General features: G+C 36.9%; 1 protein-coding gene across 1 annotated transcript; it reads right to left on the reverse strand.

The window, feature by feature from the left end:
* Positions 1-882: 882 nt before the first annotated feature.
* Positions 883-16,414, reverse strand: LOC113500244. The gene is made up of 16 exons (XM_026880951.1): positions 16,318-16,414; positions 14,139-14,222; positions 13,690-13,872; positions 12,968-13,084; positions 12,321-12,488; positions 11,671-11,874; positions 10,801-11,053; positions 8,467-8,513; positions 7,346-7,447; positions 6,805-6,875; positions 5,917-6,016; positions 5,191-5,301; positions 3,139-3,309; positions 2,232-2,429; positions 1,511-1,619; positions 883-1,185 (listed from the first exon to the last, which is right to left on the reverse strand). Exons 1-16 carry the CDS (start codon positions 16,324-16,326, stop codon positions 1,076-1,078), a joined length of 2,037 nt encoding a protein of 678 aa, XP_026736752.1. The 5' UTR covers positions 16,327-16,414; the 3' UTR covers positions 883-1,075.
* Between the last annotated feature and the right edge of the window lie 233 nt (positions 16,415-16,647).

The raw sequence follows: 16,647 nt of genomic DNA on the forward strand, positions 1-16,647 counted from the left end.
CAAACACACTGGGCGCGGAGTGTCGTGGTTTCGATCCCTGCGGACAAGCATTTGTGTGATCCACCGGATCCACGAATGCTTGTTCTCAGTCTGGGTGTCTTTGTGAATGTGACTTGAATGTTTGTGAAACCCTCCGCTATACAGAAATTAAGTTTCTTAATGCGGGAGTCGTTTCTACCATCTTTTGTAATTAGACGATGACAGCTGTTGTGGTGGGGAATGGCGAACTAAATGGTGAAATGGTGTGTTGTTTCGTCTCTCGTTCACGACTGAAACATTATTTCCTGAAGACCTGGTTTTAGGAACTGAATCTTCTTCTTATGGTTGATGTACAACCTGGTGTCAGAGTTTTAACTGCTCGTACACCTCTGACGTGACGCAACAAGGTCTTGATATTCTAGGTGTGTTGGTTTCGTCACTACACGGACATATAATTGAAAAAGTATTGTGTCGCATCGGGATTTGAATACACGACTTTCGACTTTTATCTCAGGACTTAGATAGGCACCTACTTTTTATATAATTTTAATGCACTAATAAACCAATATAAAATAAAAAGAACGAAATAAAGTTAAAGAAATTATAAACATCGAAATTACTTAAGAATCATTTATTAAGATTACAATAGGTTCCTATTAATCAAGTGTGATTTCATGAAAGTATTTTGCATCTTACAAAAATTAAGATCAGTGAAGTAAGCATAGCTTCTTTAGTTATTTATTTAATACGAATTTTCTGGAGCATATGAATAAATTACCCCACTAGTTTCTGACTTAACCCTAGTCCTTTATGACCTTAAAGTCGGAGGTCACACGACGTCCGAAACTAGTCGTGCGATCCCGATAAATACCTACGCGTGATTAAACCGTTACATGAAATAAAAAAAAATGAGTATTCGCCTCACGAAAGTTATTGTTATAATATAGCTTCTTTTCTAATACTTTTTTTAAGTCCGTATACAGGAATGACAGCTAAGTGACATTTAAAAAACTAAAATTGAAGTTGACAAAGACAGCATGACACCAAAGGCGCCATTTTGCAGTGCCGTTTTTAAATACTGATTGTTGAATCTTCTTTAGCCCTTGAATAGGTCCGGGGCTGGTACAGCGACCTGCTCGTAGGGGTAGTAAGGATGGTCTTGCCAGAACGAGGGCAGAACTACCCTGTAGTCTTTGTTGAATTTAGCTGAAAAGGAAATGTAGAATATAAGTAAGAAAAGGCAACTAAACTATAGCAACTTATTTAGGAAATTGAAAAAAAATGCATACTTTAAAAAAATAAAAATAAATATTTTTTTATTTTTCAAGGTCTTTTAAATGTAATATGACTCTACCTACAAGCCCAATTTGAAATGGAACGAAATCATTTATTCTGCATTAAATATGATAATTATATCTAAAACCTAGGCAGTTTATAAATATGGTAGTTTCTGACACGTTGTATTACGCTGGGGAATCCTTATCTCCTTGGGGAGGAAAGTTCACTTTTCTATTGGGAGTATTTCTCTTACCCAGGGTCTCCATTTCCTCGTCAGTCAGTTTGAAGTCGAACACGTTGACGTTTGATTCAATACGATCCTTGTTCACCGACTTTGGAATAGGGACTACTCCTCTTTGGACCTAATAGGAAAACAAATAAAAAACATCAAATGAATACTCCCGCTTTGGGTTTAGCGGAAGGGAGTGTCAGACTACTGACTAAAACCCACTCATGTTCCTTCCGGTATGCCACGGCATGGCAAGGGATTTTGCCGTTAGTCAGCGCACACTGGCCGCTTCTATTAGATACCGCGGCATACCGTTGCTCCCCGCACTACATCACAACGAGCACCGGAGGCGGTGGTCTGCTATTGCCGCACTTAGCCACGGCATCCGTGTCATCATGTCACGAGAGCCTGTGGCACGTCTTTTAATGCCATGCGATAAAATGCCCTTTCAATGTCACAGTATCATTTTAAAGCATAGCAATTTATATCATATTTCTGTAACAGTACGGTTGAATGTCCATTAGCACAAATTAAAATCCCTTGCCATGCTCGCCTTGGTCTGCGTAGGCCCTTAAAGACATTTATATCATACGGCTAAAAAACCATGCTAAAGTATGCTTCTATTAATTTGTGGTACCTTCGTTGTATCTGAATTCCATAACACAAGTGCTTCAGCAACTTACTTTGGGTTCAGAGCAATGTATGTGATGTTGTCCGCATTTATTTATTTATTTTATTAATTTACCAAGTATCTCAGAGCGATCTGCGGCGTGGTCTTATTATACTTCTCAGCAAGTCCCATCAGCGTGGGGTCGTCAGCTCTCGGCGGTGGGGGCACGGGATCCTTGCTGAAGAGGGACCCGAATGGGGTGTATGCCATGACCACAATGTCGTGGGATTTGCAGTAGTCCAAGAGTTTGTTCTGAGCTAGGTTGAGGTTTACCTGTATTCGTGAATCGGAATGTAAGTGCCAAGTTACAGCGCCATCTGTGTTTTACATGAAAAGACTTGTAACGTCGTGATAATAATTAAAATGTGGAATGGCCTTTATGCAATTTTAAACTTAAAGAAGTTTAAAATTGCATAAAGGCCATTCCACATTTTTAAGTTAAAAACTTCATCAAGGTAATGTTAAAATATGGAATATGCATTTTTGTGGTACGGATAGGTCTGGCATTTTGGAAAGTCAGGTAAAGCGATTTCTTGGCAGTTATTTTGCAATTAACATAATATGAATACCTACTATTTGTAGGAGTAGGAGTACTAAATTTTATACTAGACATCTTTATGTAATAAGATAAAATGAAATGTGTTTTATTAGGTACACATATTTTATGTTACACGGTACGTACTGAATTATCTATATAATTTACGTCAATACAGAATTAAGTGACAATTCGACTAAGGGTCAATTCACACTGGTCGGCATTCCGATTTTGAATCTTTTCTAGATAAAAATAGTAAAAGTATAAATATGACAAAAGCTGCTTTTAGCAGCGGTCAGTCTTTTGCTCTTAAGACCGCTACTCTTCCAGTGAGAATTGACCATGCTGAGTTCTATAGCAATTATTAAGAAGATATCAAGAAGACCGAAGATAGAAGACCATTTATTTAAATAATTCAAAATATAATTAAAACATAAGACGACATACCTCAACCTGCAATACCGTGGGTTTGATTTCACAGTTAGCTAGCAGTCTCTCGATCTGGCTGATGTTGAAGTTAGATATGCCTATAGACTTGGCTAGACCGAGCTTCTTCGCTTCTTCCATCCCCTTCCATGTGTCTAGATAGTCGATTATGTCATAGCCGCTGTGGTCTGGCTAGGAAACGAAAGAGGATGGTTAAGGTGATAAAATATACATTTGAATACCAGCCTATATTCGTCCTACTGCCGAAGACATGCAGTATTTCATGAATGTAATTTTAACCCCTAACTCAAAAAGAGGGATGTTATCAGTTTGACGTATCAGTCTGTCTGTCTGCATCTTATCTCCCAAACGGATTGAGCGATTGTGAATTATGTGTGAGTGTTTTTAGATATTTTTGATTGAAATCGGTCGAGCCGTTTCAAAGTTGTACGGGGCGAAAGTTTTAACAGACAGCGCTATTTAAATGTTATTTTATTCTTGAGCTGAAGTTGACATGTCCTATCTAACTACCCTAAGAAGAAATGACGAACAGTCATTGGCGGCTATGAAGAATCATGTGCTAATTGGGATCGGGACAAAATTAATGTAAGTCAAATAAATTGACGTCAAAACTATCAAAAACATAAAAATTCACGTGTCGTGATAAAAATAAACATTACATTCGTTTTAAATATTAAGTTGTGATGTTAATCACACTTCTTCAATAAATCTATAACATCTATTGATTGTAGATACAGACCGGATCCTAGTCTTTTGTCTATTTATCAAAGAAAATGCCGATATTATTTGTTTATGTTATCATTAAGTTAATACGTCATTGAAGATGAGTTCCCATTCTAGGTAACGTTACATCGCATTAGAATAGAACGAAAAGAAAACTTCAAATGTATATGAATGACATTCCTCTTCGACAAGTGACGTGACTTTGACTTGTCAGTTCAATACATTTGAGCATTTTTTCAGAGATGACGCTTGGAATAATGTAACTTGTCCACCTAGTGTCCTACGTACTGATTCCTATATCGACTGTCTGATAAATGCTTTTGCCATACCACGTCTATACCCAAAGGGTAATAAGGACATTTGGTTCATGAGATGATTCCTGGTGTTATAGCGAGACAGTTTAAGTTTCCCCAGATGATTTATTATGTTGCCGCAATAGCAAAAAATAACAAAATAAAAATTGATGTCAAATAATTTTCGATAAGTCCATAATTTTGATTGCAATGTTTTCCTGGTAACCAACTAATAAATATTTGTACGTAGACACGGGTCATAAACCTTGACCGTTCATACGCACTTGACCGGGTTTCTTCTAATTAACTAAGGTCATCTAACCCCAAGAGACGGAAAACCCGATAGGAATTCCTAAAACTCATATTGTTATCAGCTAAGTAGTTATTGTACATACCAAACTACTGACTTATAAAGATGAAATCTTCTAATCAAAACTTAAAAGCATTCCTTGATAAGTGATCTCTTTGATGTTAAAGATATTTACATAGATGAGGATGTTGATAATAATATATGAATGGTCGTAAGATAGTTCTGAGAATTGATAATTTAATGTTCCAGTGCCATCACACAACGCCATCTAGTGTCAAACTAAGGAAAGCTTGTATTATGAGTATGAGACAGCTGTTAAATATGCTTATAATATTTTTATAATAACTTTTAGGAGGACTATTCATTATTAAATGATGTAACGGCTTACTAACTCGTATTTATCGGGGTGCCCGACTAGTTTCGGAGCGAACCGGAGTCCTTAATTATGAGCTGACGCGGTGATGGTCAGAATAATGTCTCAGAATCCCTATTCGGTATGAAGTGGAGCTGAGCGGGCCATTTGGCCCGACAACGTGACGGCAGGTGGCTTCTAGCCCACTGTGTCCCACTGCTGGAGAAATACCTACCCCCAATTTTTCCTCTATTCCCGATCCTGGGCTACTTGTAACCCATGCGAGTGCTTAAATCATCACGTCACTGCTTCCTACACCGCTCATGGCGGCATCATTCATCCGCTGGCTCGGTAGATAATGAAATTATAATTACCTTGTAAGTAACAGGTGTGTGTATTAAATATAGATCCACGTAGGACATGTTCAGTCTCTCCAGAGACCTGTTAAGGGCACCGACCACATCTCGTTGCTCGTGAGAAGCTAGCTGTAACAGATATACTTATTATTCACGGGATAACTTCATGTTAAAAAATCAGGGCCTCAATTCCTAAAATGACACCATTCGTATTTTATATTATAAGTATTTTGAGCGCGCAATATTTGGATATCCATTACGGGGTGGAACACTCACTATCATATAATGAAATTCAAATAATTGTGGTGGCAAAATGCTTAGAAGAATAGTGTCGTTTTGGTCCAATTGCCATTCATTCATCGGCAATTGTAAACAGCGGAATTGGGACCCCGATCCTTTCTAAAGGAGTGCACGGGGACACAGGTCCAACGTGCAGAGGCCTTGTTGAGAACCATAATCAAAAATATGTTTTGGTCGACTACCAGGGGCCATTAATCCCCGCTTTATGGGAGAACTGACATGAAGAATCCAATGTAGATGCATACTAAGTGTGTAAACAAAACAACTGCAGCTTTCGATTTTTACCAGTTTCTAAGATTTTCTTCCTGCCGTTCAAAATATTCTCAAAATTAAATTGGCGGTGACTTGCTAGCTAAAATAAGTCCCTCCTTAAGTGGTACTATTTTATCAATATATTACATACAATTTTCTACCTTAACTTAAGGACACTAGATGTAAGAATACCTTGGTGACCAGGAACACGTGTTCCCTCGGTACTCCGGACGCCCTCACTCCTGCCCCGACCTGCTCCTCATTGTTGTATGCTGCGGCTGTGTCTATCAGCCTTTAAGATGGGGTTATATTAACTATTCTAATAAACTACATGATTGGAAAAGTTATTCTAGTGTTGGATAGCTCACTTATACATTGTTATAGGATCTCTAAACAATATGTTATCAATAAGGGGAGATGTATGCGCTTTAAAACTATTAATCCGATTGAAAAAGACCTAAATTATAACTTCATAACCACGCGGATGTAAATGCGAGAATAATTTCGAGAATGTATTCAAGGTAAATGACAAGAGGAAGTGTGAATTGCCTTTTGAAGCCTTCTAAAATTAATTTGCGAAACTAAATAAGATTTTTTATTGCACAATCATTTTACAAATTAATAATATAATCGGTGTATAGTCAACATCAAAAATATATGATTGTTACTGGTTGTACTGTACTCACGGCTTAATAGAGAGACCAATGGAAAAAGAGTGTGGAGGCATTTGTTTTAAAAGACTCCTACACAAAGGAATTCAATCCAAGTCCAAATCCATCACAAAAATTCAAATCACATGCACAAAGACACCCAGACTCAGGACAAGCATTCGTGGATCACACAAATGCTTGTCCTACGCGGGGATCGAAAGGGACACGTCGTGCACAGTGTGTTTGGCGTGGTGAGCGTGGTGACCACTCGGCTATACGTGCAGTCATTTTTTCTAGAAACGGATCCACGAATGCTTGTCCTGAGTCTGGGTGTCTTTGTGCATGTGACTTGAATGTTTGTGAAAACCCGAGGCACAAGGATTAAAGTCCTTAATGCGGGAGTCGTTTTATTAAAAAAATCTTGATTAACCTGTAACCCGCTTTCAAAGCCCAAGTGACTGGTAACTCCACTTCCTGGTCTTCGACAGCTTTCACGCCATTCTATAAAAATAGTATCAGTATTAATAAGGTTGTTTGTAATGTTTTTGTGTTGAGACAACACCCAGACAGACATTATGTTCTAAAATATACGTATTTTTTTAAAGAGCCAAGGAAATATTGATTTAACTATCGCGAGATTTTGAGAAAGAGTCATTATACAATTGAGCCATTTAGCTTTATTTTATCCTTGGTATTTACTATTTTATTTAATAGTTTGGGTACCCACAAAGCAAAAAAAAAACGGGTCTAAGGTCTTCAGACACCACTTGCTAGTCTAGTAATAAGCGTACTGGTAAGTGACGTCACACGAGATTATAAATCACTGTATTCTCTTGTGTATGTTTTATAATCAACATCAAAACATATGCAATATTTTTTGGAAATCTGTCAAACGGACAACAGGTTTTTTTTTGTCAAATGTCTTTAAGAAGAAATATCAAGTAAAAAAACTTCATATTTGTTAAACTTACCTCATCAAATCCTAAGAAAGTCCCAAGTCCCAGCGCTGGTATGGAGTTACCATCGTTTAACGGAACCCTAAACGCGAGGCCGCCATCTTTGTCGTCGGCAAACTGAAATGTAACTTGGTTGAATTAAAGTGAAATTTTGTGTGCTGTTGTCAATTGATATGTTTAGGCACGCTTATCTCAGTAATTACCAAACCTATTTACATGCGGTTAATTAAAGTCATTGATTGCGGCAGTTATCTCAAATACTAACTCTTTTAGTTTTTTTAATAACAGTTCAACCCTTTTTGGCCCACCAATAAGAATTAAGTAAACATTTTGATTATTTATATTTAATCTGCATGTTAGATGCAGCTAGCAACTAATTAATAGTTAGTTTTTTATCTAGCCCACTGTATCCCACAGCTGGGCAAAGTTCTCTCCCAAATCCTTCCAAGATTCTCTATCCCAGGCAACTTAGAAACAGATCGTGTATGTTTTATTTAGGACTAGCTATTGCCCGCGGGTTCGCCTGCTACAAATCTAAAATTATCCCACATGAACATTAAATAGCTAAAAAAACTATCCTACTTATGAACTATGTTTGTTCCAAGTTCTGTCTAAATCCGTTCAGTGGTTTTTGCTAAGAGAGGAACAGACATCCTAAAATACAAATTTTCGCGTTTATTTAATTAGTAAGATATTTAATTATGTTATATTTTGCCTAAAGAATTAGCATTGCCATACAACATGGCAATGCAGCCAGCCTTCTGGGCACGTTTCCCGACTTTGGTAGGGATGAAGATGTCTTTTTTGACGCTTTGTAAATAATTTATATTGATATAGTTTTAAAAATGTAAGTAAGTATAATATATTATTATACTAGCTGTTACCCGCGACTTCGTCCGCGTGGTTAGAAGATATAAGTTATGATTTATATCTACCCTGTTTTTTCCACATTTTCCATTGTATCTTCGCTCCTATTAGTCGCAGCGTGATAATTTATAGCCTAAAACCTTCCTCGATTAATGGTCTATTGAACACAAAATATTTTTTTCAATTTGAAAAAGTAGTTCCTGAGATTAGCGCGTTCAAACAAACAAACAAACTCTTCAGCTTTATATATTAGTATAGATTAAACTTACCGCACCGACGAATAATATCGAAAATAACACCACTAACATATTTGAAGCTTAAACACAGAGTGAGTGACAAAACAAACCTGCACTACCTTGGTAACTAAAGACTTATATCAACCACACGATTTTAGACTTTAACTCCAACAAATAAGGCTTAAAATCCACTTTGAATAATAGAGTGGAAAAGTTCTGAGTTAAGGTTTATGTTTTGATTGATTTTTAACCTTTTGCCGTTGTGGTAAGGTTGGAATTGCATTGTGAAGGTTTGTAACAAAGTGATTTTGTTATTACTAGGCTACTTCAAGTTGAGCGCTTGACTTGGTTAAGTCAAAAGTGGGTTTGCAAGAATTATTACAAAAAAATAGAGTATAGTATATATTTCGTAATTATACATTTGTTGGTGGCTGACAAATAAATTTCAATTTTTTTACCGTAACAACCGTTGCTTAACCTCAAAATCAAAAAGTTTTTATTTCAAATAGGCCGATTCTCAGGCACTTTTAAAACGTTACATAACTGACTCTAGTTGCACCTCGATCGTCATTTGTTGTCATAGCGGCAACAGAAATACATCATAATATATGTAAACATTTCAACTGTCCATCTATCACGATTCATGAGATACAGTCTGCTGACAGACAGACAAACGACGATACCTTAGTAAAAAGATACCGTTTTACCCATTGTGTTTAAAACTAATGTGCAGCACAGACGACGGGAGTGATATGAAGATTTAAATGACGTCATTGCGACGAAGTTAGCTTTTTCGAAAAATAAAAAAAAGAGTGGTACGCCAGTTCAAAACACATTGAGGCGAAAACGTCAAAAAATTTCTTCGTATCGAAATCCATTGTTGCGAATAGAATATTCCCATCTGAATTTGTCTGGGGATCGAACTTGCATCTTCACATCACTCCCCAGACGACAGACTATTCGTGACGCACTTTTTAGTCCGTGGAAATAGAACTTATGCAATAGTGATGATGACTGGGTATAAAAAGAAAAAATCTCATTAGTCCCTCAGTTAAATAATTGAAAAGTATGGGACACGTATTTTTTCCTTTTTCAGAAAAACTAGAATTGACAAAGATTAACTGCTTTAAAGTTTAGGAGAGGGGGTTTGTGACGTAACGATATGGTAAAATTTATACTCAATCGTAACGTCACGCGTAAGTTTCATTCACTGTAATTTGGTCAATTATGATTGCGGGACAAATAAAAAAATACGTATCCATTATTATCCAAAAAACTACAAGACGGACACTGCAAAAAAATTGTCATCATCCCTATTATATGCAGACTTTGTGAGGTCCGTAGACTCGATCGCGCAAAAAGAGTGCCGTCTGCGTTGCACCTTAAGGAAAAATGTAGTAGAGCCTTCTACAAAGTAGTCAAGTTATAGTAATTGTTACACAACAACCTCAAGGCGAACTACTAGCGTTACAAATACATAAATAGCAAAGTCAATTGTTTTTGTTGCTACAAGCTTTTTATAGTAAACAAGCTGTTGCCCGCGGGCGCACCCGCAAAAAATCGAGATCTCACGTTTTTAAATGTCTCTCCATTCAAATTTTATCAAAATCGGTCCAGCAGTTCTTATAGTTGTAAATTGCATTGTCATCGGGTTTGAAGCTACCCTGAAAATTTCAGCCTGCTAGCTGATCGGGAAGTGCCTTAAAATTGAGTTGCAAAAATACAACCGGAATGACTAACAAACAAGAAAAGTGAGTGTATAAAAACATGGGTAATGATCCCACGGGAACATAAAATCGGGATAAATACTCTCCTATGTGTTAATCCTATTTACAAACTATCTGTGTACCAAGTTTCATCTAAATCCGTTCAATGGTTTTTGCGTGAAAGAGGAAAAAACATCCATACATACAAACTTTCAAGTTTATAAATATTAGTATGAATTAGTATTTAGCAAACATGTGATAATTTTTTTGTATACAGATTTCCTGAGAAAACAATCATCAAAAACCGGCTCGGTGGCTTCTTGGTTCGATGACCGAAATCGATAATTCAAGGATGCAGGTTCAATCCTAGCCTAGACAGAGGAACATAGCTTTATTTGTTTTTGACAAGTTTTGAGTATAAGAAATATTTGAGATCAATGCTCAAACCTTCCGTATTGGAAGAGGCCCATGCCCAGCAGTGGGACGTATATAGGCTGCTATTAAGTCTTTTTAGCTTCTGTTAAACGGTTAATACTATGTTTCTTTAGACCTCTTTTCAATAGCATAGAAAAAAGGTAGAAATAAAACAAACAATTAAAAATAAATTTTAATAAAACATAACCTTTAAAAAATAACAATTCAAAATAAAAAAAATAAGCTCATTCAATATCTGCATTAGCCCCATTCTTCCAAATTCTCAGAGACATCGGGATATCCATTTTTGATGCGACTTTATCAAAAGGATAGTTTTCGTAATCCTGCCAAAATACAGGTCGAACTGTCCGATAGCCGTTGTCGAAAGCTGCTAGAGTCGCCATGTCTGATTTGTCTATCGTGAAATCAAAGATGGACGCGTTTTCCAAAACTCTAGATTTTGTGACTGTCTTTGGTAAGGCTATGATGTTGCGTTGGTACTGGAATTTAAAAATAAAAATATTAATTTATGAAATTATGCAAATAGAATAATTATCAACGATTAACGCAGTAAGTAAGCCTTGTGTAGACTTCTGTAGGGCTTCTTAGGGCGTCTTGTGTAGGGCTTCACTAAAAATTCAAGTCACATGCATAAAGACACCCAGACTCACAAGTATTTGTGGATCACACACATATGCGGGGATCGAACCCGCGACATGTAGCGCAGAGTATGTTTGGATTGATGACCTGTACCACTCGGCTATCCGTTATTACAGGTACGTATGTTGAAACCATTTTGAGCCAATTTAAGATGAAAATAAGATCAATAGTACTTTCAGAGAAATTTGTGTTAAATTAAAAAAAAATATATAAACCCTAAATTCAAATTTTATCAAAATCGGTCCATGTATTTATATAGTTGTAAATTGCATTGTCATCGGGTTTGTAGCTACCCTGAAAATTTCAGCCTGCTAGCTTATCGGGCAGAGCCCTAAAATAGAGTTACAAAAATCCAATCGGAACGACAAACAAACAAGAAAATGAGTGTATAAAAACGTGGGAAAATAGTATTTATAGTATACTAAACTTATTGGTAGACAAAATCACTTTCCCTTACCAGATATCTCAAAGCTATTTGCGTAACAGTCTTCCCATATTTTTTCCCCAGCCCCACCATGGTGGGATTGTTCAGCTTCGGCTCCGGACTGTCCGGAGCGTTACGTGACGGTACCATGGTACCAAATGGCGAGTACGCCACTATTATCACGTCTTGCGACTGGCAGTAGTCCACTAGATCCTTCTGACCTAGGTTTAAATTGATCTGGAAGTTTGAAGAATTTTGATTAAGATCTGTTTAAGTAAATTTTGTGTGGAATTTGCTGTTCTGTGAGTTGTATGTCAATTTATATTTTCAAAGGTAACTGTAGATTTATTTATTTAGACAATTAAAAGAAAAACGACTCGCATTAAGGAATTGAATCCTTGTGTTGCGGGTCACAAACATTCCAATCACATGCACAAACACACTCAGCCTCAGGACAAGTATTCGTGGATCACACAAATGTTCGTCTTACGCGAGGATCGAACATGCGACGGAGGGTTTGGCGTGGTGACTTCAATCACTTGGCTGTTCATGCAGTCGGATAAACACATACACATACTTGGATATCACACCATTGATAGCAGATTTCATAAAGACAGATGCAAAACACAAACTACTATAGGAACTACATCCTCAAATTCACAATCTCTTTTCAGCGCACATACCTCAACCTGGTTGACAACAGGTTTGACTTGACAGTTGGCGAGGATCCTCCTCATCTGTTCCACGTTGAAGTTGGAGACGCCGATGGATTTCACCAGCCCCTGTCGGAGAACATTCTCGAAGCCGCGCCATGTATCCAAGTAGTCGATTTTCTCGTCGACGCCATCTTGCTGGGATGTTAAAAATGTTATTTCTCTTTTTGAGTGCTTTATGGTAAAATTCAGTCAAAGTACTTGGGGAATAGTAGGTTGATGATAGGTTCTTGATAGGGCTTTGGTAAATTATAAACAGATTTTTTCATGAGATATCTTTGATGTTTATAAGTACGGAAAACTTGTTAGTTAATAACGTCTGATGTGACTGACAGTATTATAGATTCGCACGAACATTTAAATAAACCAATGATATTATTTTAACTACAAGAACATATAAGGGACTTCAAATAAAACACTACTGAGACAAACTTGATAACATTTTTTATGGCTGAAGTTAAATGAAAAAACATCAGAATTAACAAAATCTCTTCGTCCAGTATGAAGTCCAGAGGTGACAAACATAAAAAAAAATACACTCAAATTGAGAACCTCCTCTTTGGGAACCTGGAAAACGGCCTACTTGAAATAAAAAAAAAAATGATTTCGATACTCACTGTGATAGACATAGGCCAGTGCATGAGCACCAGGTCGATGTAATCCAAGTTCAGGCGGCGCAGGGAGGCGCGCACCGAGACCTCCACGTCAGATGGGCGGTGGTAGTGGTGCCACACCTGAAAATACGTCATCATCGTCATCATCATCATCATCACCATCACTTTTAGCCCGTTGCTGTCAACTGATACGCCACGTAGCGTATGACTGGCCCGTTGGTCTAGTGGTTAATGGCCCTGACTGCTATTCCACAGGTCGTGGGATCTATTCCCACCCAGGAAAAACGTTTGTGTGATGAGCACGATCGTTTTGTTCTGTGTCTGGGTGTAATTTATCTATATTATGTATTAAGAAATATATACTTATGTATGTTTATTATAGTCTAGTGACTCATAATATAAACTTTTCTTAGTTTGAGACTAAATTGCGTTGTGTGAAAGTTGTGGAATTTTATATGAATTGATTTCTTTTTTAATTTATTAATTTTATTGAATTTTGTGTATACACGAAATTTCATGAGAATTGGTCAAGCCGTTTCCCAGAAGTAAAATTACGTATGACACGAGAATTTATAAATTAGTAAATAATTAAAAAATAGGCTTTGAGAATAGATGTTGTCCGATTCTCAGGCCTACCCCATATGACCACAAAATTTCATGAGAATTAGTGTAGTCCTCTCTGATTCTTATGAAATTTTGTGCAATTACTATACAACATAACCAACCTTAGTAGTGACAAATAAATCTTCCCTCTTAACAACGCCATCTTTAATCTTCTGGTTGATGACGTCACCAACCTCTGGCTCCACTCTATAGAGGTGGGCCGTGTCTATGTGCCGGTAGCCATTGTCTATGGCGTAGGATAACGCATCGACCATCTGGGGGAATGCTTCGGAGATGAATTCTAACTGAAAATAGAAATTGAAAGGTTTAATATCTTATACTCTAGCTTAAAAATTGTCTGAACTTTAAAAGAGACTGCGACCCCTGAGTTTGTTTCGATGTTTCTTCTCAGGGTAGTCAGATAGGAAATGTTGACGTTTAAAAAATAAGACATTTAAAAATGATCATGTACCTATGTAATGCAAAACAAATGATTTCATTTCATTTCTAATTAAAAAATCGTTTTCTACAATATACCTATGTATGTCGGGTAAAAGTTTCAAAAACTTACATTATCATCCAAGCCCATCCATGTGCCGTAGCCCAGAGCTGGGATCTCCAGGCCGTTGTTCATTTTGAACGTAGGAATGTTTACCTGAAATCAAATATAGGATTATTATAGTGAAATCGTATCGTAAGATGGTAGAAATCAAGAAAACGATCTTTGTCCATCGATCAGGCTGCATTTGTATGACATGACCAGCCCACTCCCACTTTTAAAAACACACAGGATACACTTGACGCAAGGATTCAATAAGACTGCACTTTTTGACGTGTCGCGGGTTCGATCCTCGATTAGGCTAAGTGTTTGTGTGATCCATGAAAGCTTTTTCTAGGTCTCATGTGACTTGAATGTTCGTGAAACCTCCCGCGATACGAGGATTAAATAAGATTGTATCAATAGCCGAGTGGTTGAGATCAACACTTCTAACTTACAGTGCACCACGTGTTGCGGGTTCAATCCCCGCGTAGGATAAGCATATGTGTGATCCATGGATGCTTGTTCTGAGTCAGGGTGTCTTTGTGCATGTGACTTGAATATTTTTGAGACCTCCCACGACAAAGTTCGTTCTGGTGTGCGGGAGTTGTTTGTTAAAAAAGTAATTAAAAAAAATCTTTATCAAAAGAGACTATCCCCATTCAGGTTAACATCAGTCAAGGTTTCTTAAAAGCGTTACTCTAAAGCATTTCTTTATGCTAAATACACAGATAATGTATTAATATGTGAGATGACTGATTATATAAGAAAGAAAACAAGAATAATTAGTATTTGATAAACTTTGAACTCTCAGATAAATAATTATAAGTAATTATGATAATGTATTTTGAGTTAAGATACGAAAACTATCGTGGTGGCCTTGAGGTTGCATGCAGGGATTAGTTTAGACGATGTGCAGGTTCGATTCCAATGTCGGCAAAGTAAAAATTAGTGTTTTTTTGGTACTTTCTTTATTATTTTAAGACATATCTGAAGAAAAATTTCGTGTAGAAACCTGGATTGCCAATATGAATTCTGTTATCGCTAGCCCGCAGTGAACAAGCTTGGTCCTTTGCCCAGCAGTGGGACACCTATAGGCTGGTATTATCTATACTAATATATAAATCTGAAGAGTTTGTTTGTTTGTTTGAACGCGCTAATTTCAGGAACTACTGGTTCAAATTGAAAAAATATTTTTGTGTTCAATAGATCATTCATCGAGGAAGGTTTTAGGCTATAAACCATCACGCTGCGACTAATAGGAGCGAAGATACAAGGGAAAATGTGGAAAAAACTTTATACGCGAGTGTAGCTTAGACTTGACCGTATATATATAACTAGCTGTTGCCCGCGACTTCGTCCCCGTGGTTAGATGATATAAGTTATGATTTAAACCTGCCCTGTTTTTTATTCACATTTTCCATTGTATCTTCGCTCCTATTAGTCGCAGCGTGATGGTTTATAGCCTAAAGCCTTCCTCGATGAATGGTCTATTTAAAACAAAAATATTTTTTCAATTTGGACCAGTAGTTCCTGAGATTAGCGCGTTCAAACAAACAAACAAACTCTTCAGCTTTATATATTAAGTATAGATAGATTTTGTAACTGTCGTGATAACATATGTATATTTAATTATGATAAGTAGTAAATAAATAAACATTTCGGTGTATTGTGCACTTTGGCCATAGAATTTGTAACTGTAGATACTTTATTGGTATCGTAGTAATTATTATATTAAAACATATATCAAGGTTACGGCTACCTCCATACGAAAATACATCGAAGTCGATTCAGCCGTTTCGGCGTGAAAGGGTAGCAAACATATATACAAATAAACACACTCGCATTTATAATATTAACATAGTGTGATGACAGCTGTCAGTTGCATCCGCGCCGAGTTGTAAATCTTCAAGCTTATTAAATAATTGTGTCCTAATTGACAAATAAAATAGTACAGAAAATATATTATCTGAAAACTGTGCGGACGCAGTCGGCTAAAAATAATTACCAATAATAAATTTGTTTGCTAATAACTACACTTATTCTTTAACATTCCAAAAAACCTATTTTTATCGTTTCATATTCGAAACTAGAAGTTTTTTTGGCAATAAATACATTAACAACGTTTAGGAACTAAAACTGAATGTTTATTAGTTAAAAACAATTAACATTTATAACCTAAAAATGTTGGATAAAATAGTAAAATACGTACTTTTGACATGTTTTCTTTCGGTTTTGGTTATAACACAACACAGCGCGGGCTAGCAGCGAATAGCAACCGGCAACTAACAATTTTACCGGTCACAGAGGCACAGACTATAAAAATTCGTCATAGACTAAAGCCGTAGATGCGACACTTGAATAACATGTTTTCTGCCTATTCTTGTTACTCTACCGAAAGTCACATATTAGGCGTCCTGTACAAAGTAGGACTGATTCTACGGATAGACAAGTGGTTGAGATCACCACACCAAACTCGGTGCCCGACGTGTCCCAGGTTTGATCCCCGCGTAGGAGAACTGTTATTGGGGCAATGCCGTGC

The sequence above is a fragment of the Trichoplusia ni genome, chromosome 13 (genome assembly GCF_003590095.1).
Source record: "Trichoplusia ni isolate ovarian cell line Hi5 chromosome 13, tn1, whole genome shotgun sequence".
Lineage (NCBI taxonomy): Eukaryota > Metazoa > Arthropoda > Insecta > Lepidoptera > Noctuidae > Trichoplusia > Trichoplusia ni.